The 27,054-nt window shown below is 43.1% G+C and overlaps 2 protein-coding genes across 3 annotated transcripts; one reads left to right on the top strand and one right to left on the bottom strand.

Moving 5' to 3' along the window:
- Nucleotides 1-151: 151 nt before the first annotated feature.
- LOC106563591 (zinc finger Y-chromosomal protein 1) lies at nt 152-19,500 on the bottom strand. 2 transcript variants are annotated; one of them, XM_045690085.2, is made up of 8 exons: nt 19,315-19,500; nt 4,747-4,843; nt 4,213-4,548; nt 3,916-4,065; nt 3,700-3,807; nt 3,465-3,599; nt 3,169-3,315; nt 152-2,997 (listed from the first exon to the last, which is right to left on the bottom strand). In XM_045690085.2, exons 2-8 carry the CDS (start codon nt 4,811-4,813, stop codon nt 1,718-1,720), a joined length of 2,223 nt encoding a protein of 740 aa, XP_045546041.1. In that variant the 5' UTR covers nt 4,814-4,843; nt 19,315-19,500; the 3' UTR covers nt 152-1,717. The 2 variants fall into 2 exon arrangements, with proteins under 2 accessions (XP_045546041.1, XP_013984782.1); XM_014129307.3 differs by lacking the exon at nt 19,315-19,500 and adding an exon at nt 10,979-11,538.
- Nucleotides 19,394-27,054, top strand: LOC106563590 (MICOS complex subunit MIC26). Its single transcript, XM_014129306.3, has 6 exons — nt 19,394-19,485; nt 19,601-19,720; nt 25,194-25,248; nt 25,538-25,633; nt 25,908-25,999; nt 26,162-27,054. Exons 1-6 carry the CDS (start codon nt 19,423-19,425, stop codon nt 26,282-26,284), a joined length of 549 nt encoding a protein of 182 aa, XP_013984781.3. The 5' UTR covers nt 19,394-19,422; the 3' UTR covers nt 26,285-27,054.

Below are 27,054 nucleotides of genomic sequence, written 5' to 3'. Positions count from 1 at the left end.
CTAAAAACATGTTTTCACTTTTATTAAATAAAAAAATTTTCAATGTTTTATTCAGGCTGTAACAACAAAATGTGGAATAAGTCAAGGGGTATGAGTACTTTCTGAAGGCACTGTATGTTTTGGTCAATTATTAAAAAGACAAACATGCAGGTAAAATACTTTGCATTTATTATTTTTTTCATAGCTTTTTTAACAAATACGTCAAGTACATCGATAACAACACAGTTCTGATTCCTCCTTTTATTTAAGTGTTTACATCTACACACTTTTTACAGATTTGTGTACAAAACAATAATTTACGTCCCATAGAATTCTAGTTAGTTACACTGAACTATACAACAAATTTCATGATGATGAAATAAATATAAAAACTAAAAATTATCACAGGGGAAGGAACTGTCGAAGCCAGAGTACAAACATACCACCAGTCTTTACGAGTTACATCTCTCTTCAGGGAACTAATACCACTCACTGACATAAGTAGATGGGAGAATCTCAATCGCATCCTCTACTTCTCAAAACCCATTGGAGAAGGTCAGAGGGGATGGACCTATGGCTCTCTCATGAGTTTTGAGGAGGCGTGGAGCATGTAATGTTGTGGTCATGAATTAGTGGTACCAGATAGTGTGCATCCTCACTACGAAGGCCTTGCTGGCGCTGCATCACACTTTAGTCAGGTGTCTGATAATCCAAGCTTATTAAAGGGTAAAATAATGTGTATAAAGAGGCGTTTATGGGTTGGAGTTGATAATGCTTACCTGTATATTAGATCCCTCTACCCCGACTGCATGGTTGGCCACATCTAGTATCTCACTGTGTTAAGAAGTGAATCAACTAATAAACCTTCTCTGAAGCCGCAGCTTTTACAAATGCCTTGGCTATTTTCTATGATACAGTCAACTCCTTCACCAGACAAACGTACATGGCCAGACAGACAGTTCTCCTCAGAACAACAACGACAGTTCTCAGAATACCAAAGATAAGACAACAGGGAGATGTGGGGTCAGACTACCAGGAAGCACAATAGATACATTAACTGACATCCCTCACAACAGGCATACACACAAGCAAGCACTCAACTACATACAACACACATACTCTTCGTGTCTCAGCGTTCAAAGCATCAGGTATAATTAATGAGTTCATGATTACTGCATTCATAATTCTGAAAATAAATTGGTGGCAAGTGCTATTAGAATTGAGTTAATCTCGACCACTCTGCTCAGTGGATCTGCTTTTTCTCCCAGCAGGTGAGTGTCCATTTTATTGTGTGAATACAAACAGCTTGTAGATCATATTTTCTCTTAGTCGTGTGCCAAGTTAAAGTAGGCTTAAAAATCAGCACTTTAATAAAGAACTGATTGTGGCTGTGGAGTAAAAACAATGAATCTACAAAGACCTCAGAGAGACCTGCGACTCTTGCACATTCTGCCATGCAATACTGTCACCAGCAGGGGGACATGCAGATAAAGTGCAAGTCTGTACAGGGCTTTGTCACCTTATTCCATAGGCCTTACACCGGTATATGTACATGTAAATTCATTTTCAGTTGCAGGAAAGTTGGCTTGAGAGTCATTGCGGTAAAAATAATAGATGTTCCCTGTTAATGCAGCAGACACACACGCACACACTCACACACACACATTCAATTGATTACGGTGTGGTGGTGGTTGCATTAGTGTTGTTCTGGTGGTATGAAGGATGGGCAGTGCCAGGGTCACTCTGCCTGCACCAAGTCCTTGTGGTGGCGTGCGATATGCTGGTTCTTCTCTGAGGGCCTGCGGAAGCCTTTAGAGCAGATCTCACAGCGGTGGGGGTAGTCTTTTGTATGGATGGAGATCACATGGCGCTTGAAGCCTGAGGCATCCCCACTGCTGTAATCACAGTACTGACACTGGTACACCCTCCTCTCCCTGGGCCCTGTTGCCAAGCCCGCAGCACTAGAACTAGCACCAGGCACCAAAACCTGCTTCTTTGCCACCGGTGCACTGGCAGAGGCAGAGGCAGGGGAAGGCCCCAATAAGGTCCTTTTGGCTCCATTCTTTTCAGGAGAGGCCTGTTGCTCCTTGGTGTGAACCGACAAGATATGGCGACTGAGCACAAAGGGGTCCGCGATCTTAAAGTTGCAGTGCCGGCACTGGTGCAGTTTCTTGGCACGGTGCGATGCCGAGTGCTTCTTCAGTTCAGACGGCCGGTGGAAACCTTTATCGCAGACTGCACATTTGTGGGGGTAGTCCTTGGTGTGCACCGATATGATGTGGCGCTTCAGGTCACTGGAGTTGGAGCTCTTGTGTTCACAGTGGGCACACTGATGGGTTTTGGCCTCCTCGTGCGTCAGCCCGTGCTGCAGCAACTCCTCCTCCTCAGCAAAGGTCTGGAAGCAGCGTTCACACTTGAAGGGCATCTCTTTGCTGTGCTTGGTCTTGACATGCGTCTTCAGGTTGGAGGAATCAGCCGACTTGTAGTCGCAGTAGAGGCAAGAGTAAGGCTTCTCGCCGGTGTGTGTGCGCATGTGTTTCTTCAGTTCGGAGGGGTGCCGGAAACCCTTGCCACATTCCACACAAATGTGGGGAAAGCTCTTACTATGGACGGCCAGCAAGTGGCGATTGAGCAGTCCTTGTTCAGCCGTCTCATAGTCACAGAATTTGCACTTGTGCATCTTGTTGGCCTGTGAAGGCACAGGGCTCTTGGGCTCACGGTGGTGGTGCTGCAGTCGATGGGAGAACAGTGCCGCCTGCTGGTGGAACTCCTTGCCACACACCTCACACTCAAACAGAGCCTTGTTGCTCAGCGTGTGCACCTCCATGTGGTTATGAAGGCTGGCCTTCTTGTTGGTGGTGAAGTCACAGTCCGTGCACTGATACTTTTTCCTGGTCAGGACATCCTGGTGGTGGTTTTTGGTGTGGCGCTTCAGGAAGCCTCGCGACTTGAACTTCTTGCCACAGAGCATGCAGGGATATACTGTCAGAGGCTGGCCATACGGACCAATGATGATGGCTAGGATGGGAAACAGCGAGAGAGAAGAAAATTAGGACAGATACATGACTCACAGATATCACTTGACGGTGTAAAAACAACAGACGGTCTGTATTCAGAAATTAAACGTGAAAACCCAAGCCATAGAATCAGTACCAGATAGTTATTTTGTCCCATCTGACAGCTGTGTACCTGTCTGGACCTGGCGAGGCTCAGCCCTTGTTCTCTTGTTCTTGTTTCGTTGCCTGTTGAGCTTGTCCACTCCGTCTGATTCGTCAATGTGCAGCAGAGCACTGGCAGCACCGTTTCTGTTCTCACAGCTCTCACTGTCCTCAGAACCTGGAATAACACAGCAAACGTTCGATGGAAATGCACACCTTCTCTCACCCCTGCTAGAGCAGAGATACTTATCACTAGAGGGCAGGTGAGCAAGAAGACATTATCCGCCTTGTTAAACTGTATGTTTGTATATAAAGTGTGTTACTGACCATACGTGGCTGCCCAGGCCACAGGCATGAAGTCCTTGCTGAGAGCCGTGCCATCGTACGACCGCTCGTGGGTCACTGGTTCCTCACCCCCCACCACCACCTCCATATAAACCTCATCTGATATCTTTGATGAACCTGCAGGGTAACATACTAGTTACAACACAACCGTAAACACACACACACACACACACACACACACACACACACACACACACACACACACACGATCACTTACCATGGTCCCCCTGAGACATGTACACCATCTTCTCTCGGAGCGTTCGGCCTGTAGAGTCCGTCAGTGCCACATCCTCTGTGTCTCCATCACTGATGTCCACTGTTTCTCCTACACAGACAACCACACACTGATATAATACTCCTTGGTGATCAACTATTATAGGTTATAGAATCCCTCTTTCCTGAGGTACTAAACATTATTCAAATGTCTCCTTACCCAGGTCATCCTCCCCAGAGTCTGCCTTGAAGATGTACACCTTGATCACCTCCTGGCCGTCCTCATCCTTCTCCACCTCCTGGTCCTCCTCGGCTCCCTCCACAGTCACCTCTGTGCCATCGTCTGACACCATCTTGCCTGCCTCATCCACTGAAGGAAGACAAAAAGAGACAGACAGAGTGAGAGATCCATTCACAACTGGTCATTAGTTTAACTGTAATGTTTTCTTTATAAAGAGGCCAGGTGACAGTGGTATTGATGTAGAACTGGAGAGGAGAGAAGCAGCCTGGTACTCACAGGAGATCATCAGGTAGTCCCCACAGCCGTCTGTGTCTTGCTCTGGGTCCAGTTCATCCTGGGTATGCCCGTCTGCGACCATCACATCCTCAGGGATGTCCCCCATGGCAACACCTTCGTCCTCCCCCTCCAGTGACATCACACACGTCTCGACAGCAACATCCTCGTCCTCATCGCAGTGCACATACTCAGACACCACGTCCTCAACAGCATCTTGGATCACCAGCTCGTCTGAAGCAAATCCATGCACCGCCATTCCCTCCCCCTCCCCCTCCGACACCAGCACAGTCTCCTGCAGCTCCACCACAAACTCCTCCCCTGCAGCCCCACCCTCATCTGGAACACATCAACACAGGAACAGTTGGATATATTCAGCATAGGCCTACATAAACATGCTGCAGAAGACACATTCATGCACTCTTACACAGACAATAACAACAACAACAAAAACTTGGAAGAAATGTTAGATTTTTGTGCAGAACAACGAACAGTACAGGGAATTACTTGAATGCGCAAACAAAATGTTGCTATTACCTGATCCATGGAGAATGATTTTAGGCTCTTGGGAATGTAGTGCCAGCCTGGTCTCGTCCTCATCCATTGTCCTTACACCTCATTGGTCACTGAAGCACTGGAGGCAAGAATTGACCAGTCAAATCAGTCACATAGGCCTAATGGCCAACCAAAATGAGTCTACCACAGGGGTGCAACTTTCACTGGGGACAGGGGGAGACATGACCCCAACATATTCTGAAATTACATTTTTGTTCCCATTTTATCATTGCTGTGTGATACTAAAAGCGTCATAGGTGTGCTTAAGAACCATGCGGAAGCCTCAGAGCGGTTGGGTAGGTTGTTTGCCGGTTTCAGCAGGCAGGATTTAGGACCGCACGGAAACCACAGAGTGTGCGGACAGGCTGTATGAAGGCAAAGCTATTATTATAGGACTATGCTGCTGTCTGCATCTGCTGTGCATTTTCCCCAGGTTGTAAAAGCAAGCAGAGCAGAAACTGGCTACTTTTTATTTGATTGATGCAGCTGGCAAGGTAACTGTCGTTTGACTTAACAGAAAAAAAGTATTTATTCCCAGTGCTGAGCTAGTAGTGTAACTGACATGTAAGATGACATGTTTTATCCCTCTCAAGAAGTTCTGTCTGAAGAGAATTAACTAGCTAGCTAGTAGCTGCCACAGTTCTAGCCTCTAGCAATCTGTCAGATAGCAGCATCTAACAGCTGTTCTGTGTATGGAAATGTTTTGTAGCCTTTTTGTCCCATTTCAACAGAAGCAAATTAACTTGCCTAGTTTATGCTAGTTGATGTAGAATTAGAGCTAGTCAAAAGTTGGCTAACGTTAGCTAGCCAGCTCACTAACTTTAGCTATTATTTTTGCCTCAATCACACTAGACCTGAATCAAACGATCTGTCAGTTTCTCTAGCTAATTCCCTACTTTTCACTCTGACACGGTATAAACAGCTCTACAGGCTACACTGTCATGGTGCACAACACTATGCTCATCATGTCTTAGCAGATCAGATGGTGACAGGTGTCCCAGCAGGATCAGACAGCCAGGGAAGACCAGTTTACAGAGCTCAGGTGATATTGCAGTGTATAAAAATCAGTGAATGGATACAAAGTTCCATTTTGCGTTGATGGGTAGGCTACAGTCTGGGATCTGGGAATAACGGTCATTTCAATTATTGAACCACGGATGCTGTTCTCCGATTATATAATGTATAAATGTACACCAAGGTCATTATTTTTCAAGGGGACTCAGCAGGGTCAGGCAACCAGGGAAGACCAGTCTGACAGCACTGAGGTGAACTTTTGCAGATACAACACTTTATTATCTCTGTGTAGAAAACACTGGACAAGCCAAAAGCTTTATAGATTGAAACTATTTTAACTCTTTAGGAATAGGGGGCAGCATTGGGAAGTTTGGATGAAAAGCGTACCCAGAATAAACTGCCTGTTACTCAGGCCCAGAAGCTAGAATATGCATATAATTAGTCGATTTGGATAGAAAACACTCTAACATTTCCAAAACTGTTAAAATAATGTCTGTGAGTATAACAGAACTCATATGGCAGGCGAAAACCTGAGAAAAATCCAACCAGGAAGTGGGAATTCTGAGGTTTGTAGTTTTTCAAGTGATTGCCTCTCCAGTATACAGTGTCTGTGGGGTCAGATTGCACTTCCTAAGGCTTCCACTAGATGTCAACAGTCTTTAGAAGTTGTTTCAGGCTTCTATTGTGAAAGGGAAGCGAATAAGAGCACTCTAAGCAGATGGTCCAGGTGAAAGCCTTTAGTTTTGTCACGCGTGTGGCCGTGAGCTCGGTTCCCTTTCCTTTCTAATGAAAACAGTATTGTCTGGTTGAAACATTGCTGAATATTTATGATAAAAACACCCTAAGGATTGATTAGAAACATCGTTTGACATGTTTCTACGAACTCAAATGGAACTTTTTTGACTTTTCGTCTAGACTTTGTGCCTGCGCTTTGTGCATTTGGATTACTGGACTAAACGCGCAAACAAAAAGGAGGTATTTCGACATAAAGATGAACTTTATCGAACAAAACGAACATTTATTGTCTAACATGGAGACCTGGGAGTGCCATCAGATGAAGATCAAAGGTAAGTGATTAATTTTAATGCTATTTCTGACTTTTGTGACACCTCTCCTTGGTTGGAAAATGGCTGTATGGTTTTTGTGGCTAGGCGCTGACCTAACATAATCGCGTGGTGTGCTTTCACCATAAAGCCTTTTTGAAATCGGACACGGCGGCTGGATTAACAAGAAGTGTATCTTTAATCGTATGTATAACACTTGTATCTTATATCAATGTTTATGATGAGTATTTCTGTAATTTGATGTGGCTCTGCATTTTCACCGGATGTTTGTTTGAGACAATGCATTTCTGAACATAACACGCCAATTTCAAATGAGGTTTTTGGACATAAAGATTCACTTTATCGAACAAAACAAACATTTATTGTCTAACACAGAGTCCTGGGAGTGCCACCAGATGACGATCATCAAAGGTTAGTGATTAATTTTAACGCTATTTCTGACTTTTGTGACCTCTCCTTCTTTGGAAAATGGCTGTATGGTTTTTTGTGGCTAGGCGCTGACCTAACATAATCACATGGTGTGCTTTCACCGTAAAGCCTTCTTGAAATCGGACACTGTGGTTGGATTAATGAGAGGTTTATCTTTAAAATTGTGTATAATACTTGTATGTTTGAGGAATTTTAATTATGAGATTTCTGTTTGAATTTGGCGCCCTGCAATTTCACTGGCTGTAGGCCAGGTGTTCTGCTAGCGGAACCCCCTTCCCAGAAAGGTTAAGGCAGTCTGACAAATCTCTAAAGTTGATTTCCAAACAGCATCAAGGGTTGAGTGGCTTTTCCCGATGACACAAACACTTCAAGCAAAAATGTGAGGAAGACCTGGGAGACACTATTGATGATGATGAATGGATACTGATATGTTTGAATGTCCAGTAATGTTCATTTATAGCGGCTAAGAAATGCATTGCTATTAATTGGAAGGTTGGTTATCTTCCCACAATGTCACAATGGATGGCAGAAATGTCAAGATATGCATCACTAGATTTGATTCATTATAAGATTAAGAGTATACTGTGCAACTTTCATAAGGTATGGGCGCCTTATGTGGAATACTGTATGACAAAAGGGGTCTGTATTGAAAACATTAGATTTTTTTTAGTTGAGCAGTTGCAAATAGATACTTTTTTTCATAGCACACAAAACACCTGTCTGATTTGAGCCAGTCTCAGTGGACTAATCAATTGGAGGCCACAGGGATGCCAGTCCAAGAATATGAGGATTGTGGCTCAGATGCAAAAGACACATCTCTCTTCAGAATGCGCTGCTCTCTCCCGCCAATTTGTGGGTATTCAATGTTTCATAATTTCATTGTGTGCATTGTTTTCTGTGTATCAATTCCCCATTACATATAATCACCAGTAGTAGCCTACATTTACCGTTAATTCCCATCATTTCTAATCTGCAATGTTTGTTTGGTTATGCTAATTTCTGTTAATGCATTCAATATATTATTATTAGTCATTTACCGTTCTCATTATCGGAGTAGACATCTGTTTTGCAGAACTCACAACTTATGCTACACTTGAGAAACACGTTTTTGTTTATTTAATTCCATTTACGAGTTCTGTCAATTTATTTATCATCTTTTGTTTGAAACGTTCCTGTCAGTCAAAGTTGAGTAAGGATGCGCACCCGTTTACACATATAGAAGTAGGACTAGTCTACCTGGCCTCCTCACAAATGTAGGCCTATAAATGTTGCCATTTGGGGATGTCTGAGTATTTCTGATTGTCTTAACTCACCACCACTAATGAGCTGTGGAGCTTCTCAAAGCCATTTCTCCCCTCAAACAGCAAGTAAACAAAGTCTGTTTTTAGAATCAATTGATAATGACAATAGTTCCTCAAAGTATTTGAACAATATTTCCAGCTCTCTCCCTTTCGATAACCACTCGGCATGAAAGGGAAAAATGGAACGTTCTGATCCAGTGGAAACATAATCAAATATTTGATTACTTCTTATCCCTTGCACAAATAGCCTACAGCTGTGTCTGTCTGGAGCAACTAGAGGGCCCAGAATATTTCATACAATGTTTCAAGTTTGCTAGCAGGAGATTCTGGGTGACCCAATTTATACAATGTTTCAAGTTCTTTGCAGACAGGCCATTCCTAGCCAATGTGATTTATTGGATATTTATTTTTATCAGTATATTTTCTACCTGCAGGCTGCAATGTTTTTATGTGTTGGCTTTATGTAGGCTATTTTTACATAGTTGACAATGGCAATAAAAGTTACTTTTATATTTATAGAATTTTAATTTAGATAGAATGTCGATTAACCACAAACAATGATTTTTAGATACAAAGACTTATAAATTAAATGAAACTGTTCCATAAAAATGAGCATATGAAAATCATAATTGGCACGCAGATTGGTAGAAATGTTTAATAAATTGGCACTCCAAATGGAAAAAGTTGCCGACCACTGGTGTAGCCTATTACTGGCAACTTCAGGAGCGTAACGGCAGAATCTGCGAAGGCCAGCAGCAGTGGGAGGAAGGGGGTCAGGAACAGTTTTTCTTCTTCCGGTTAGGCTATCTTGATCTCTGGCTCCATTGAGTCATATGTGTCTTAATTATTTAATAAAACAGAGTGCTTAAAGCATCAGACAAGGTTAGTAGCCTACATATAGGGAGGGTGTGTCTATATAACGGCAAAATACACGTTTAAACATTTTGACTAAATTGATTGGTCGAAAGAAAAGGCTACTCTTGGTTGACCAATATTCTTTTTTGTCAGGGACAGCCCTGGTAGAAATACAGGAAATGAGCTTTAGATGGCCCCAAAAATCCTGAGGGAGGTCCCCCCTGCCAGTTTATGTCCCATAGTCTACCATATTCAAATCCTAAATCTCAAACATATTTTTCTCTCTAAGAAGCAATCATGTTACAATGTAACATATATCATTAAGCATATGTATTTCACATCCTGTGAAATGTTGCCATGTCCAAATCTGTCTAGACATCAATTATATTGGTCTGCACTTCATTTGGGGGCAATCTAAACTAGCTAGCTATGTTACTTGGCCTACTGCCTAAATCAAAATGAGGAAGGGTATAGGCAGCTATTAGGTTTATTACATCTATGATAGAAATTAAAATATCATACTTTTGTTGTAATGTGCTTTGACATAACGAGCGACGTTTTCAGCCATGCAAAAACAATACTATCTTAAAACTCAAAGTCTTGCAATGTGAAAGAATCCATGTGGTTACTCGCCGAAATGCATCGAGACAAAAAGGGTTCGGGCAACGGGCCGTTTAATTTCTCGTCCAATTCACCCACCCCCATGGTCAAATCTGACAGCAGTGGTGGGAGCGCGAGACAAGCGGTGCAGCTGCATAATGAGCTGATCAGACTCAAAACCTTTAACTGGCCTAACGTGAAAATAGGAACGAACTCAGTACAAAAACGACTGGTATAATCTATATTTACGCAAGAAAACCACATTTAAGACAAAAGGTCTGCAAACAAACAAAATAAGGATATGTCACCAAATGATCTGGCGGTCGCAGTAAAATGGTTACGTCATACCTAATATCAAACAGTAGCTCGCCTAGCTAAATGTGGTTAATGTTGTTTAAAACAAATGTGAGGAGGCAGCTTTGAGATAGCTAACATACATGGAAATATGAGCTTCATGACAAGAGCCCACACATCCATCCGATAGTCAATATCAATGCATTTTGCTAGCCATTTCGCGAGCCACCTGAAAGGTTTATTGCTAGGTAACTATGGCGGCTACCCTGGCTAGCTAACGCCCATTTCCTTCAGTGTTTTCAAAAACAGAAGTACGCCATTTTGTGTTGGAGATCACTGGACAAACATTTGGCCCACTATTGCAAAAATAATGCATGCACAATATCATATTTGAACATGGTGGCTACTATTGTAATTTGTGGGGGTATCCGATTAGCAGACTAATGTTACCGATGTTTAGAAAAATCCCCTCCCGGATTTTCTAGGCCGTAATTGTGGCCTGCTTAAGGCCTGGGCCCAAATAAGCAAGAAAGGCCCAACTCCTCGTGCGCTTCTCCGCTTGTCAGATAGAAAAATAGAATAATGTAAACGCAATCACATATGCAAGGCATTTCATATGCTCCGTGCACATAAAAAAGCGCAAGATAACCTGCTTACCAGATTTTGTAGTACGGGTTGGCCTCTCTCCGTCGCTCGATTTCCAGGCCGTCCGGTTTCCCCAGACTCGGGCAGGATTCAATCGGGAGTTTGCGCTAGCTGGGCGGGCCGCTGAGGCGCAGGGAGGGAGGGGCCGAGACTTTCGAAGCTCCACTGATACTCAGAATCGCTACAGCCCCCAGCTCCGCCAGCACCAAGGCCGCCGTCAGCATTCACGTCACAGCCCGAAAGTCGTAGGAAAATGCGGAAGAAGTCTGGAAACCTAACTGGTAATTGCAGGCAGGCCACGATCAGGGACTCAACACCGCGTCTGTTTGCTTTGCATACCATTTGAAAGACTGGTTTAGTTTGTTCATGTATTGGTTCATTGAATATCTCTAAAAATCAAGATCAAACTGCGAGAACTTTATCTGCTGCCGCCATTAATTAGCAAGATACTGTTATTTTACATCTATATTTAGCCCTGTATAAAACCCTTGGTTTGTTACTACCAGCTTACACTACAGGTTAACTTCACGGCTACATATTTGCCAGTGTTTGACCACTTCTGCTTCTTGGTCATTTGACACTATTTATTATTACAGTTGATATCCCTTCATCTTCTCTCTTGCCTTCAATTTGATGCCTTTTGAGATAAGAACATATTTAGAATGTAGCAAGAGAGAGACCAGCTGACAGGGGGCTCGATTTCTTCCTGTGCTGAGGGACACGCTCTACCACATGTACGGTAAAAGCCCAGGTCTCGGGTAGAAGCAGTAAAACACTTACACAAACAGTAGCCTATTCCCAAAGAATTGTCTCCGTGCACAATGCCCCACCTGTTAGCAAGGGACACGTACTTCTACAGCACCCGTGACACCATAATAATCCCACTAGTGGAGCGGGAGAGAGAACAGCATCGATTTTACAGTGCAGAGGCTACTGCTCTACCACCTGTAATACGAAAGCACAGGCCTCAGCTAAAGGCAGTAGACCACTCACAGTCACACACTGTATTACACAAAAATACTTTATACGATTTGTGTGCAAAGAAAGAACAAAAAACTAACCCACCCATATGAGTGGAGCAGAGTAATGCTACCCATAGTCATTTTAATTCTGTATCCTTTAGTCTTTTCCAGTTGAAGTTCTACAGTAGTTCAGGTGGGCATCACATTGTCCACGAGCAGAGTTTCACTGCTTCCTCTTCCCACTCAAAATCTGAGGGAATCCTCACTGGAGTCTTCCTTCAGTCCCAATGGCACAACTATCTGGGGTGCTTCACAATACTTCCTTCCATGTCTTTTTCTCTTGTCTAATTTTGGGCAGGTTCCATTCTCTAATGGTTGTTTTTTTCCCCGCGGTTACTTCATTATTTTCATCCTGTAGAAAGAAACTGATCAGGAATCAAGAATGGCTACCTGTACTTGAAAGTGTCTTCTTCTATGTCCTGTTTTCTAATGCACAGTGTATTGATTCATGTAAAAATAACCAAGCAAGTAGAATTTATGGTGTGCATGAACATGTTGCATGTAGACTCAACTTCAGTGTACCCCCAAGGATATACAGATGTGTCTTGCGGGCAGCTGTGGTGCATGCACAGGCAGAGGGGCGAGTTGAGGGGAGGGGTATGGAGTTAGTGGCAGGTTGTGAGGGATGGGGTGTTGTAGAAACCACGAAAGAGAGTGGTGCAGCAGGAGACCTATGATCAAGTGAAGACTATATTGCAGTCTGTCACGAGTCATAAACCACAGTTACTCAAATAATGTTACACACACACATTACTGACGCCACACACTTACACCCACATGCACACACCCCTCACACCTACGCTGCTGCTAAATGATTATTGATTAGATTTATTACTACCATTCTGCTGCTGTTCATTGATTATTGATTGGCATTACCATTAGTATCTATCTATTTATCCTGCTACTGGTCACTATTACTCCTGTTTACATGATATACATTATTTTGCCATTAGTATATTACCATAAATATTTATATATTCATGCTACCAGTCTCTCACACACTCACAATAACACCCACACTCCACTTATGCTGCCATATTGCTTATTATTATTATTATTATTATTTATCCTGCTACCAGTCACCTAATCCCTGTCCACATGTACCTCAACTACTCCAGTATCCCCGGACATTGTACATTTGGTACTGGCACTGACCCTGTATATACTATACTGAACAAAAATATAAATACAACATGAAACAATTTCCAAGATTTTACTGAGTTACAGGTCATATAAGTAAATCAGTCAATTGAAATATATTCATTAAACGCTAATCTATGGATTTCACATGACTGGGGAGCCAGGCCCAGCCAATCTGAATGTTTTTCCCCACAAAAGGGCTTTATTACAGACATAAATACTCCTCAGCACCCCCTCAGATGATCCCGCAGTTGAAGAAGCTGGATTTGGAGGTCCTGGGCTGGCGTGGTTACACATGGTCTGCGGTTGTGAGGCCGGTTGGACGTACTGCCAAATTCTCTAAAATGGAGGCGGCATATGGTAGAGAAATGAACATTAAATTATCTGGCAACAGCTCTGGTGGACATTCCTGCAGTCAGGAAGCCCATTGCATGCTCCGTCAAAACTTGAGACATCTGTGGTATTGAGTTGTGTGAAAAACTGCACATTTTAGAGTGGCTTTTTATAGTCCCCAGCACAAGGTGAACCTGTGTAATGACCATGCTGTTCAATCAGCTTCTTTATATGCCACACCTGTCAGGTGAACAGATTATCTTGGCAAAGGATAAATTCTCACTAACAGGGTTGTAAACAAATTTGTGGTCCAAATTTGAGAGAAATTGTGCTTATGGAACATTTCTGGGATCTTATATTTCAGCTCATGAAACATGGGACCAACACTTTACATGTTGAGTTTATATTTTTGTTCACTATACAGTATATACAGTGCCTTCAGAAGGTATTCACATCCCTTTACTTTTTCCAAATGTTGTTTTACAGCCTGAATTTAAAATGTATTAAATTGAGATTTTGTGTCACTGATCTACACACAATACCACATATCAAAGTGGAATTTTGTTTTTAGAATTTTGTACAAATTAGTAAAAATAGAAAAGCTGAAACGTCTTGAGTCAATAAGTATTCAACCCTTTTGTTATGGTTAGCTTAAATAAGTTCAAGAGTAAATATGTGCTTAACAAAATCACAATAAGTTGCTCATTCTGTGTTCAAGACTCATTCTGTGTTCAATAAAAGTGGTTAATGTGATTTTTGAATGACTACCCCATCTCTATACCCAACACATACAATTATCTGTAAGGTCCCTCAATCGAGTAGTGAATTTCAAGCACAGATTCAACCACAAAAACCAGGGAGGTTTTTAATTATATGCTTCACAAAGAAGGGCACCGATCGGTAGATGTGTAAAAAAACAAAAAAAACAGTGCTTCCTAACTCAGTTGCCGGAGAGGAAGCAAACTGCTCAGGGATTTCACCATGAGGTCGATGGTGATTTTAAAACAGTTACCGAGTTTAATGGTTGTGATATGAGAGAACTGATGATGGATCAACAACATTGTATTTACTCCACAATACTAACCTAAATGACAGAGTGAAAAAAGTTAGCCTGTACAGAATAGAAATATTCCAAAACATGCATCCTGTTTGTGACAAGGCACTTAATTGCAGTAATACTGCAAAAAATGTGGCAAAGAAATGTACTTTTTGTCCTGAATACAAAGTGTTGTTTTTGGGGAAAATTCAACACTTCACTGAGTACCACTCTTCATATTTTCAAGCATTGTGGTAGCTACATCATGTTATGGGTATGCTTGTCATCAGCAAGGACTAGGGTTTTTTGGTGGATAAAAGGAAACGGAATAGAGCTAAGCACAAGCAAAATCCTAGAGGTAAACCTGGTTCAGTCTGCTTTCCAACAGACAATGGGAGATGAATTCATCTTTCAGCAGGACAATAACCTAAAACACAAGGCCAAATCTATGATGGAGTTGCTTACCAAGACGACATTGAATGTTCCTGACTGGCCTAGTTACAGTTTTGACTTAAATCAGCTTAGAAATGTATGGCAAGACTTGAAAATGGCTGTCTAGCAAAGATCAATAACTAACTTGACAGAGCTTGAAGAATTTTAAAAAGAATAATCGGGCAAATATTGTACAATTCATGTGTGCAAAGCTATTAGAGACTCAGACTCACAGCTGTAATCGCTGCCGAAGGTGTTTCAAACATTGACTCAGGGGGTGAATACTTATCTAATCAAGATTTGTTTTTATAATAAATGTTAGAATGACATTACAGAATATTTTGTGTAGATCGTTGACCAAAAATGACAATTAAATCTATTTGAATTCCACTCTAAAACAAAAGAAAATTGAAAATATCAAGGGCTGTGAATACTTTCTGAAGAGACTGTAGCTGACATTCTCCAGTTTTTCTTTTCCTTCCTCTTATTTCTTAGCTCTCGTGTTTTTTACTTATATACTATTTTGATTTTGAATACTGTATTGTTGGCAATCATAAGGGCTTTCAAGTTAAACATTTCAATGTACCCGTGCATGACACACAACTTGAACCTACTGTGCCTTCGGAAAGTATTCAAACCCCTTGACTTTTTCCTCATTTTGTTACGTTACAGCCTTATTCTAAAATTGATCAAATTATTTTTACCCTCGTCACTCTACACACAATACCCCATGATGACAAAGCAAAAACTTGTTCATAGAAATGTTTGCTAATTTATAAATAAAATAAAAATAAAACATTACATTTACATAAGTTCAGACCCTTTACTCAGTACTTTGTTGAAGCACCTTTGGCAGCGTTTTACAGCATCGAGTGTTCTTGGGTATGACACTACAAGCTTGGCACACCTGTATTTGGGGAGTTTCTTCCATTCTTTCTGCAGATCCTCTCAAGCTCTGTCAGGTTGGATGGGGAGCGTTGCTGCACAGCTATTTTCAGGTCTCTCCAGAGATATTTGATTAGGTTCAAGTCCGGGCTCTGGCTGGGCCACTCATGGACATTCAGAGACATGTCCTGAAGCCACTCCTGCGTTGTCTTGGTTGTGTGCTTAGGGTCATTGTCCTGTTGGAAGGTAAACCTTCTGAGGTCTGAGGTCCTGAGCGCTCTGGAGCAGGTTTTTATCAAGGATCTCTTTGTACTTTGCTCCGTTCATCTTAGCCTCGATCCTGACTAGTCTCCAAGTCCCTGCCGCTGAAAAACATCCCCACAGCATGATGCTGCCACCACCAGGCTTTACTGTAGGGATGGTGCAAGGCTTCCTCCCGACGTGATGCTTGACATTCAGGCCAAAGAGTTCAATCTTGGTTTCATCAGACCAGAGAATCTTGTTTCTCATGGTCTGAGAGGTGCCTTTTGGCAAACTCCAAGCGGGTTGTCATATGCCTTTTACTGAGGAGTGGCTTCCATCTGGCCACTCTATCATAAAGGCCTTATTGGTGGAGTGCTGCAGAGATGGTTGTCCTTCTGGAAGGTTCTCCCATCTCCACAGAGGAACTCTAGAGCTCTGTAAGAGTGACCATTGGTTTCTTAGTCACCTCCCTGACCAAGGCCCTTCTCCCCCGATTGCTCAGTTTGGCCGGGCAGCCAGCTCTAGGCAGACTCTTGGTGGTTCCAAACTTCTCCCATTTAAGAATGATGGAGGCCACTGTGTTCTTGGGGACTTTCAATGCTGCAGACATTTGTTGGTACCCTTCCCCAGATCTGTGCCTCGACACAATCCTGTCTCGGAGCTCTATGGATAATTCCTTCGACCTCATGGCTTGGTTTTTTTTTCTCTGACATGCACTGTCTACTGTGGGACCTTATATAGACAGGTGTGTGCCTTTACAAATCATGTCCAATCAATTGAATTTACCACAGGTGGACTCCAATCAAGTTGTAGAAACATTTCAAGGATGATCAATGGAAACAGGATGTTCCTGAGCTCAATTTCGAGTCTCATAGTGAAGGGTCTGAATACTTACAGTACCAGTCACAAGTTTGGACACACACCTACTCATTCAAGGGTTTTTCTTTATTTTTACTATTTTCTACATTGTAGAAGAATAGTTAATACATCAAAGCAATGAAATAACATATATGGAATCATGCTGTAATCAAAAAAGTGTTAAACAAATCTAAATATATTTGAGATTTGAGATTCTTTAAAGTAGCCACCCTTTGCCTTGGTGACAGCTTTGGACACTATTGGCACTACCTGCTCGAATGCATAGTGCCAAATGTAAAGTTTGGTGAAGGAGGAATAATGGTCTCGGGCTGTTTTTCATGGTTCGGGCTAGGCCCCTTAGTTTCAGTGAAGGTAAATCTTAAGGCAACAGCATACAATGACATTCTAGACGATTCTGTGCTTCCAACTTTGTGGCAACAGTTCGGGGAAGGCCCTTTCCTGTACTGGCCTGCACAGAGCCCTGACCTCTACCCCATCGAACACCTTTGGGATGAATTGGAACGCCGACTGCGAGCATGGCCTAAATACCCAACATCAGTGCCCGACCTCACTAATGCTTTCGTGGCTGAATGGATGCAAGTCCCCGCAGCAATATTCCAACATCTAGTGGAAAGCGTTCCCAGAAGATTGGAGGCTGATTTGGCAGCAAAGGGGGGACCAACTCCATATTAATTCCCATGATTTTGGAACGAGATGTTCGACAAGCAGGTTCCCACATACTTTTGGTCATGTAGTGTATCTAAGTGAGACATTTAATAACAAAGGCAGACTTGATCATGTGCGCCTCGTCTTGTATAATGAATATATGGCCCCTTACCCATATTTCATTATCCACTCCTGAAATGTTGTTAGGCTACTGACTAGTTTGAAAAGAGTTGCTAAAGGACGATTAGAATACTGACTTCACTAGCCAATGTCAAATCCACCTTTCCTGAGCTAATGAGCACTGGAAAAAGACCACAAAAACTTTACAGTAAACTGATTGTCGACATTTGCATTCAGCTATTTGTTAAATAACAAGTTAATATCAAGTAATTATCAGGTGTTTCATTGGTTTTATTATGAGAGCACCGGCCTATAGTAGATGAACCAGAACTGAGGGAAGGTAACAAGTACAGATTGGAATGCAGCCAGAGAAGCAGCATTTGAAGCTTGGCACTGCAAAAAGGATCATGTACAAGGTGAGAATATAAACTTTATTTACTACGTAACAACTAAATAACTTGCATTAATGTATGTCGTCTTCAGTCCACATAGATTTATTGTCGTGTTTTTTAATTTTATTCTTTGAATTGAATAGCGATCTGTTTCATAAAAAATTATTTAGGGGACTCGAACTCCCGGTGACGCACCAGAGGCTTTTAAGGACAGCGAGCCAGACACCAGACTGTCAAGGGCATTGCATTGCAAGAAATGCATAATGTAGTATAAAACCTATAATAAAAAAATACATTTAAAAATGCAGTATGTCGCGCACATGAATAACCAACTGAACTACGTTAACTCCTTCTGGCTCTGTAAGGAAGCCAATATGTCAACAGTAATCCATAGCCAGCTAATGTAAAAAGTGAGTAAACTCGCTTAGTTAGTTTTTCACACATGTTATTTAACCAGTGAGTTTACCATTTTGCCATCTTGTTGCTACAGTGTGGAAATGCTTTAGGCTATGATGTGACTGCTAGAAGTTCATGAACTAGACAGACACTCGATAAACCGGTAGATGTGTAGCTATCAAGTCCCCACTTAATGGGATTAACAATACACTTATTTGACACTAGATGGCAACACAGTTTTTTTGTAAATCTTAAGGGCCTCAATTCTCAATTTTATTACAACTTCTAGCTTCTACTCCTAGGGTGTTTGCAGGTCTGAATGGACTGTTGGACCTGTGAAACGTTCAACATTGGGATGGCTGCATTGAGCCCTCCAATAGTAGGTCTCAGCTGCAAAATGTAATATTTTAGCCAAATATTTGGAAAGTATTTATTCACTATTCAATTGTTTTCCCCCCGTTAGTTTTCATACTTAATATTAATGAAAGCAATATTCACATGATCTAAAATGTGTGTCTGTGTGTTCATGTGTTTGACCTTTGCACACAAGCACGAGCCAAGTCTATAATCCTCAGAACAGTGTGTCAAACTAAATTCATGTAAATAATTGACTCAGTCAAAAAAGAAAAGAAAACCTGAAGAGCATCCAATACATATTCTTGTTATTATGTGTTTCAGAAAGAGATCAAAACTTTGTGAAATTGAGTGTTGTGTAAATGTTTCTTTGTTCCAAAATGTGACATGTGTGTTTGCTTATCGTCAGGCTATGCTGTAGAGTGGATATGCTCTCAACTACAAAACGTGAATAACAGCCTTGAGACCTACCATTTCTCTGTGTGACTGAGAGAGTGTAGACCAAACTGTTGATGTCCCAGTTGTTCTGTGTCTCCTCAAGTAGCAGGGGTGGCTGCTGTGCCTGTAACTCTCAGCCTGATGTCAGGTACTGTGTTTGCTGCCGCCGAGGACAAGCCCAATGTCACCTTAAATACAAATGAGGTACTGCATTGTACACATAATCACACTTTCTGGAGTCTGTCAGCATACTTCCTGTCTGAGGCAAGCCAACATGGGTATGCGGTAACTGACCCATGTAAAATGTTGTTTGTTACAGCTCTCCCGCTACACTACACCGCAGCAGAAGTTCCGCTATGTGGAGCAAGATATAGGGCACTTGGAGCCAGGTGTTACCACTCTAAGGAAACTGGCAGAGCCATATGTTACTTGGTGTCAGGTACATTGATAACCCTACTCACCAGTGAAATACTGGGTGACTGTCATTATTTCCTTTGTTAGGAACAGTCTTTCCTCTCAGAAAATAAAGACAGTTGTTGGGTGTTTGTTTAGATATGTCATTCTAGGGAAGATTCATAATGTCTGATAGCCCAGCCTCACTGCATGGACCCAAAATAACTTCACATGGGCACTGAAATGTGAAATGTTTTTGCCATGCTTTACATTATCATCCCAGCTGCTTTTACATATTTTACAATGCACCCTTTTTTCTGTGACCTCCAAAGATTTACTGTGATTAGTTGTGACCGGTAAATATTAACTACAGTAGGTCTCACTAACGTCATTCATCTCAATTTATCTTTGCGTATTGAGTATCCATAGTAGTTATTTTCCCAGAGACCAGTTAATATTTACTGGTATTCCTATGTGTCTACAGCAGGGTTTCTTAAATTATGGGTCGGGACCCAATTTGGGGCCTGGGCATATGAAATGTGGGTTGTGAGTTATACATCTATAATAACACACTATTTGTTCTTAATTTGGGTTGTTGGAGGAAGATTTAGGGTCATGGGAGCACAGTACATTTCTAATTTGGGTCTCGAACTGAAAAAGTTTAAGAAAGAGAAATACTGTACATTGTGTTTCACCACGGTCAGTTTATTTTTATTTCACCTTTATTTAACCAGGTAGGCTAGTTGAGAACAAGTTCTCATTTGCAACTGCGACCTGGCCAAGAAAGCAAAGCAGTTCGGCACATACAACAACACAGAGTTACACATGGAATAAACAAACATACAATCAATAATACAGTAGAAAAATCTATATACAGCATGTGCAAATGAGTTGGATAAGGGAGGTAAGGCAATAAATAGCGAAGTAATTACAATTAAACACTGGAATGGTAGAATGTGCAGAAGATAAATGTGCAAGTCGAGATACTGGGGTGTCACGGGCGTCGTATGGATTGGACCAAAACGCAGCGGGAGTGTGTATACTCATCTTCTTTTTATTAGGTAGAAAGAAAAACAAAACACACGTATACAAAAACAACGACGAATAAACAGTCCTGTAAGGCACACAGCTATACAAAGAACAGCTACCCACAAATCCCATAGAAAAACACCACTCTTAAATAGGACCTTCAATTAGAAGCAACGAGGAGCAGCTGCTTCCAATTGAAGGTCCACCCAATAAACATCACATAGAAATAGACATACTAGAACTAACATAGAAATAGACTAACAAAGAACATAGCCCAACAAACCCCGAAACACTCTAAACAAACACGTCCTGACACGTCCTGACCAAACTACAATAACAAAATAACCCCTTATACTGGTCAGGACGTGACAGTACCCCCCCCCCCCCCCCCCCCCTTAAACAAAAACACAAAAATAAACCCCCAAACAAAAATAATCCCAAACTAAAGGGAGGGAAGGGAGGGTGGCCACCGTCACCGACGGTTCTTGTGCTACACCCCCCCTCCCCAACCTCCTACTATGGAGGTGGCTCAGGCTCCGGCCTTACTCCACAACCTAACCTGTCCACCCCCGCTAACTGGTTATTATATATTACCCCTCCCGAAGTCTCTGGACTAAGGCGCATCGCTGAAGACCTCGGGCTGAGGCACGTCGCTGGAGACCTCGGGCTGATGCGCGTCGCTGGAGACCTCGGACTGGCGGGCGACACTGGGAGCTCCGGACTAGAGGGCGACTCTGGCTGCGCCGGTTTCGGACTGTAGGGCGACTTTCTCGGTTCCGGACTGTAGGCTGTCTCTCTCGGTTCCGGACTGTAGGCCGTCTCTCGGTTCCGGACTGTAGGCCGTCTCTCTCGGTTCCGGACTGTAGACGTCGCCGGAAGCTCTGGACGGGGAACTGTCGCCGGAAGCTCTGGACGGGGTCCTGTCGCCGCAAGCCCTGGACGGGGTACTGTCGTCGGAAGCTCTGGACGGGGTACTGTCATCGGAAGCTCTGGACGGGGACTGCGCACTGAAAGCCTGATGCGTGGGGCTAGCTTTGGAGACGCCAGACTATTTACACGCACCACAGGGCTAGTGCAAGGAGCAGGAGCAGGACGTACTGGACTGGGCTGACGTACTGGAGGCCTGGTGCGTGGGGCTGGTACGGGAGGTACCAGACTGGGGACACGCACCCCAAGGCTAGTGCGAGGAGCGGGAACAGGACGTACTGGACTGGGCTGACGCACTGGAGGCCTGGTGCGTGGTGCTGGCGTTGGAGACACCAGACTAGAAACACGCACCTCAAGGCTAGTGCGTCCTGACCAATCTACAATAACATAATAACCCCTTATTCTGGTCAGGATGTGACATGGGGTGCAAAGGGGCAAGATAAATAAATAAATAAATAACAGTATGGGGATGAGGTAGATTGGATGGGCTATTTACAGATGGGCTATGTACAGGTGTAGTGATCTGTGAGCTGCTCTGACAGCTGGTGCTTAAAGCTAGTGAGGGAGGTAAGAGTCTCCAGCTTTAGTGATTTTTGCAGTTCGTTCCAGTCATTGGCAGCAGAGAACTGGAAGGAAAGGCGGACAAAGGAAGAATTGGCTTTGGGGGTGACCAGTGAGATATACCTGCTGGAGCGAGTGCTACGGGTGGGTGCTGCTATGGTGACCAGTGAGCTGAGATAAGGCGGGGCTTTACCTAGCAGAGACTTGTAGATGACCTGGAGCCAGTGGGTTTGGCGTCGAGTATGAAGCGAGGGACAGCCAACGAGAGCATACAGGTCGCAGTGGTGGGTAGTATATGGGGCTTTAGTGACAAAACGGATGGCACTGTGATAGACTGCATCCAATTTGTTGAGAAGAGTGTTGGAGGCTATTTTGTAAATGACATCGCCGAAGTCAAGGATCGGTAGGATGGTCAGTTTTACGAGGGTATATTTGGCAGCCTGAGTGAAGGATGCTTTGTTGCGAAATAGGAAGCTGATTCTACATTTAATTTTGGATTGGAGATGTTTAATGTGAGTCTGGAAGGAGAGTTTACAGTCTAACCAGACACCTAGGTATTTGTAGTTGTCCACATATTCTCAGTCAGAACCGTCCAGAGTAGTGATGCTGGACGGGCGGGCAGGTGCGGGCAGCGATCGGTTGAAGAGTATGCATTTAGTTTTACTTGCATTTAAGAGCAGTTGGAGGCCACGGAAGGAGAGTTGTATGGCATTGAAGCTCGTCTGGAGGTTAACACAGTGTCCAAAGAAGGGCCAGAGGTATACAGAATGGTGTCGTTTGCGTAGAGGTGGATCAAAGAATCACCAGCAGCAAGAGCGACATCATTGATGTATACAGAGAAGAGAGTCGCCCCGAGAATTGAACCCTGTGGCACCCCCATAGAGACTGCCAGAGGTCCGGACAACAGGCCCTCCGATTTGACACACTGAACTCTATCTGAGAAGTAGTTGGTAAACCAGTCGAGGCAGTCATTTGAGAAACCAAAGCTGTTGAGTCTGCCAATAAGAATGTTGTGATTGACAGAGTCGAAAGCCTTAGCCAAGTCAATGAATACGGCTGCACAGTATTGTCTCTTATCGATGACGGTTATGATGTCGTTTAGTACCTTGAGCGTGGCTGAGGTGCACCCATGACCAGCTCTGAAACCAGATTGCATAGCAGAGAAGGTATGGTGTGATTTTAAATGGTCGGTAATCTGTTTGTTAACTTGGCTTTCGAAGACCTTAGAAAGGCAGGGTAGAATAGATATAGGTCTGTAGCAGTTTGGGTCTAGAGTGTCTCCCCCTTTGAAGAGGGGGATGACCGCGGCAGCTTTCCAATCTATGGGAATCTCAGACGATACGAAAGAGAGGTTGAACAGGCTAGGAATAGGGGTTGCAACAATTTTGGCAGGTCATTTTAGAAAGAGAGAGTCCAGATTGTCTAGCCCGGCTGATTTGTAAGGGTCCAGATTTTGCTGCTCTTTCAGAACATCAGCTATCTGGATTTGGGTGAAGGAGAAGTGGGAGAGGCTTGGGCGAGTTGCTGTGGAGGGTGGCCAGGTGGAAAGTATGGCCAGCTGTAGAAAAATGCTTATTGAAATTCTCAATTATAGTGGATTTATCGGTGGTGACAGTGTTTCCTAGCCTCAGTGCAGTGGGCAGCTGGGAGGAGGTGCTCTTATTCTCCATGGACTTTACAGTGTCCCAGAACTTTTTTGAGTTGGTGCTACATGATGCAAATTTCTGCTTAAAAAAGCTAGCCTTAGATTTCCTAACTGCCTGTGTATATTTATTCCTAACTTCCCTGAAAAGTTGCCTATCACGGGGGCAGTAAATCTGTACTGCGCATTTCACATGGATCAGTAGACCTTTACTGTGAATTTATGCTGCAATCGATAATCATCGCACGTGTTGGAATGATTTTGTCTGTGCTGTGAAGTGTTAGTCGTGATTGTGCTGCTCTGCTTCTGCCCCTGTGATCACACCAACGATCTGCTGCCCGTTTAGCAAACAAGCCATTCGGCAGTGGAAAAGGTTCAGGTACTCCCCATAGCCACGAACACATACACTTGTGTACACACACACACACACACACACACACACACACACACACACACACACACACACACACACACACACACACACACACACACACACACACACACACACACACACACACAGAGAGAGAGAGAGAATCATCATAAACTCACTGAGGGGGATAAAGATTAAGCTGATTAGTTAATTCTAAGAGACTGGTAAAGTACTCTGTAAAGAATGTAAAAATTCCCAGGTACTGCTGACGCATGCCAGACCTTACAATGCCTGGATAGGTCTTTTTTTGTATCAGCTAACCACATCATATCTTTTAGCAATCTGTGAGTCGATGACACACTCAACCATTGGTTGATGCATGCAACGTCTGAGCAGGGTTACGCGTATCTGTGTTTGTCACTGATCACTGTTTCTTAGTTGTCCTCCTGACCTCTTCCCCATTGGCTCTTTCAGTCCAGACATAAGCAGCTCATTAACATACAGCACATGTTTGTCAGTACAGTGCCTTGGCTGGAACATTATTGGTAGTTGTTCTTGTACAGTGCAGAATGTCTTTACAATGGGTCAAGGGTACACAAAGTGCTGTTGTTTGATGTTTAACTCGAGCACTCTACTGGATAACAGAATGGCCAGTGCTTTAGGCCCACAGAACTGGATGAGGTTTCTGGGGGCATGGCAGTCCTACCACTAGTTATACTACCAGTATAACCATCACAGTACAAACAACGTAAAGCATCACAGGTGCACTGGGTGCTCAGCAAACTTAAATTGAAGACTATTCGGCAAGAGCATATTTACTATGAAATATCGTATTATCATGTTATCATATTATTAAATGTGAACTTATTCTTTAACAATTAAAAATAAGCATTTATCCATTCTTGAATGCCTCTCAAGGTGCAGACATTGGGTGATATTAGCGGATGTATGTTACATGTTCACTGTACTGTCCTCTCCTGTGGGATTCAGGGTGTCATTGCAAAAGTGAAGCCCAAGGTTGAAAGTGCCATCCAATTAGGAAGTGGTAAGAAAACACACGCCCCGTGATACACATAAAGTGCACACATTACTCATTACTGTGGTCCTGTGTGGCTCAGTTGTTAAAGCATGGTGCTTGCAACGCGTGGGTTCAATTCCCACTGGGGCCACTCAGACGTAAATGTATGCACACCTGACTGTTTAATAGTCACTTTGGATAGAAGCATCTGCAAAATGGCATTTATTATTATATTCATACACTGCAATGTACACCCATTTGTACAATTAGAATATCAGTTTCAGTTTGGTACCAGAGTTATTTTCTGTACTTTCAGAGACCTTCACATTCCTACAAAACCCTCCTGCTGAATTCTACCCCCGGGTTGCGGTCATTGGATTTCCTGGTATCATTGGACTCTTTCTTGCAAGAGGTATTCGTTTTGAGTTTGGATGATGACTACCCTGTTTTTGATCTCCATTGTGTGTTTGGGTTTATCCACTTTGTCTCTGTGTTTAAGCAAACACTCTGTATCAGTGAGTCTCTGAGCTAGAGTCTGGTCTAGCGGTAGAGCTGTTGCCTCCAGACCATATCAAATATCAGACCAACTACTGCTTCCTGTTGCCCTATCCGGTTTTCCCTTTCTTGCTTCTAATCCATCTCCTTGAATAAAAATAGTCTGTGGTCCTCTCTCTTGTGTCTCCTAGGCTCAAGGGTGAAGAAGCTCATCTACCCTACAGGGCTGATGGCTGCGGGATACTCTATGTACTACCCCCAAGTGGCCGCATCAATCACCAAGGTGAGTGAGCGCGTCAATATATCATATGTCGTATGTTTTTATTTGTACTTGCACGTGTGGGAGAAAATGAATATTGTTCCATGCCAAGACATAGTGTTGTAGGGTAATCTTGTGATGTTCAGTTCTCAATGTTGTGTTTAAGCCTATTTTTCCTTCCCACAGAACACAGGAGACTCGTTGTACGATTTCGCCCTGCAGGGCTACGTTAACGTAGAGAAAGTTTTCAACTCCGCCACCACACCAGTAGAGGGGAAGGTGAGCTCATCCTGTCAGGTCCAAAACTAGTACAGATTATTTGTGGGCTCCCAAGGCACAGCATCGCAGTGCTAGAGGCATCACTACAGACCCTGGTTCAATACCAGGCTGTATCACAACCGGCCGTGATCGGGAGTCCCATAGGGCGGCACACAATTGGCCCAGCGTCATCCGGGTTAGAGGAGGGTTTGGCCGGGGTAGGCCGTCATTATAAGAATTTGTTCTAAGTGGACTTGCCTAGTTAAATAAAGGTTACAAAAATGTATAATGGGTTGTCAAGTCTGAATTTTCACATGCTGCCATGGTTCCTTTCACAGCCCAGCTGCATAGTCCAAACCCTGATCACAGCAGCTACAACAAACCTGAACATTTCTGCACAATACCAGTCTTCCAGCGCCCAACACCTTCATTGACCTGGTGGTCAATTAGCCTCTTGATTAGCCTGCACACGTATGGAACAGCCCAATCACTTGTCACTTAATGTTGTCAATTCATAAATGTTTGTGATAGCACAAAACAAAATCAGTACTTTACATATCAGGTGCTTATGCTAACAAATTACAGCTAAAGGCTTAATGGCTTCTTTTTTCAGATAAGATCATTGACAACAAAACAAGATTAGTCTTCCCAGGTATAACAGGTCCAGCTCCCTGTATGCTACTGTACATCATGGTTAGGCTTGCGCCCATCTGTGACTCTTATGACCCGCTTCTGCAATAGCCCAGTGTTTCTTTGGCATTTACCCAGGATGAGGCAGTACCGGTCACTTAGGTTATAAAATTGATGTATTGAAAGTTCAA

Source organism: Salmo salar, chromosome 11 (genome assembly GCF_965601325.2).
Source record: "Salmo salar chromosome 11, fSalSal1, whole genome shotgun sequence".
NCBI classification, from domain to species: Eukaryota; Metazoa; Chordata; class Actinopteri; order Salmoniformes; family Salmonidae; genus Salmo; species Salmo salar.
This window is presented reverse-complemented; position numbering and strand designations above follow the sequence as displayed.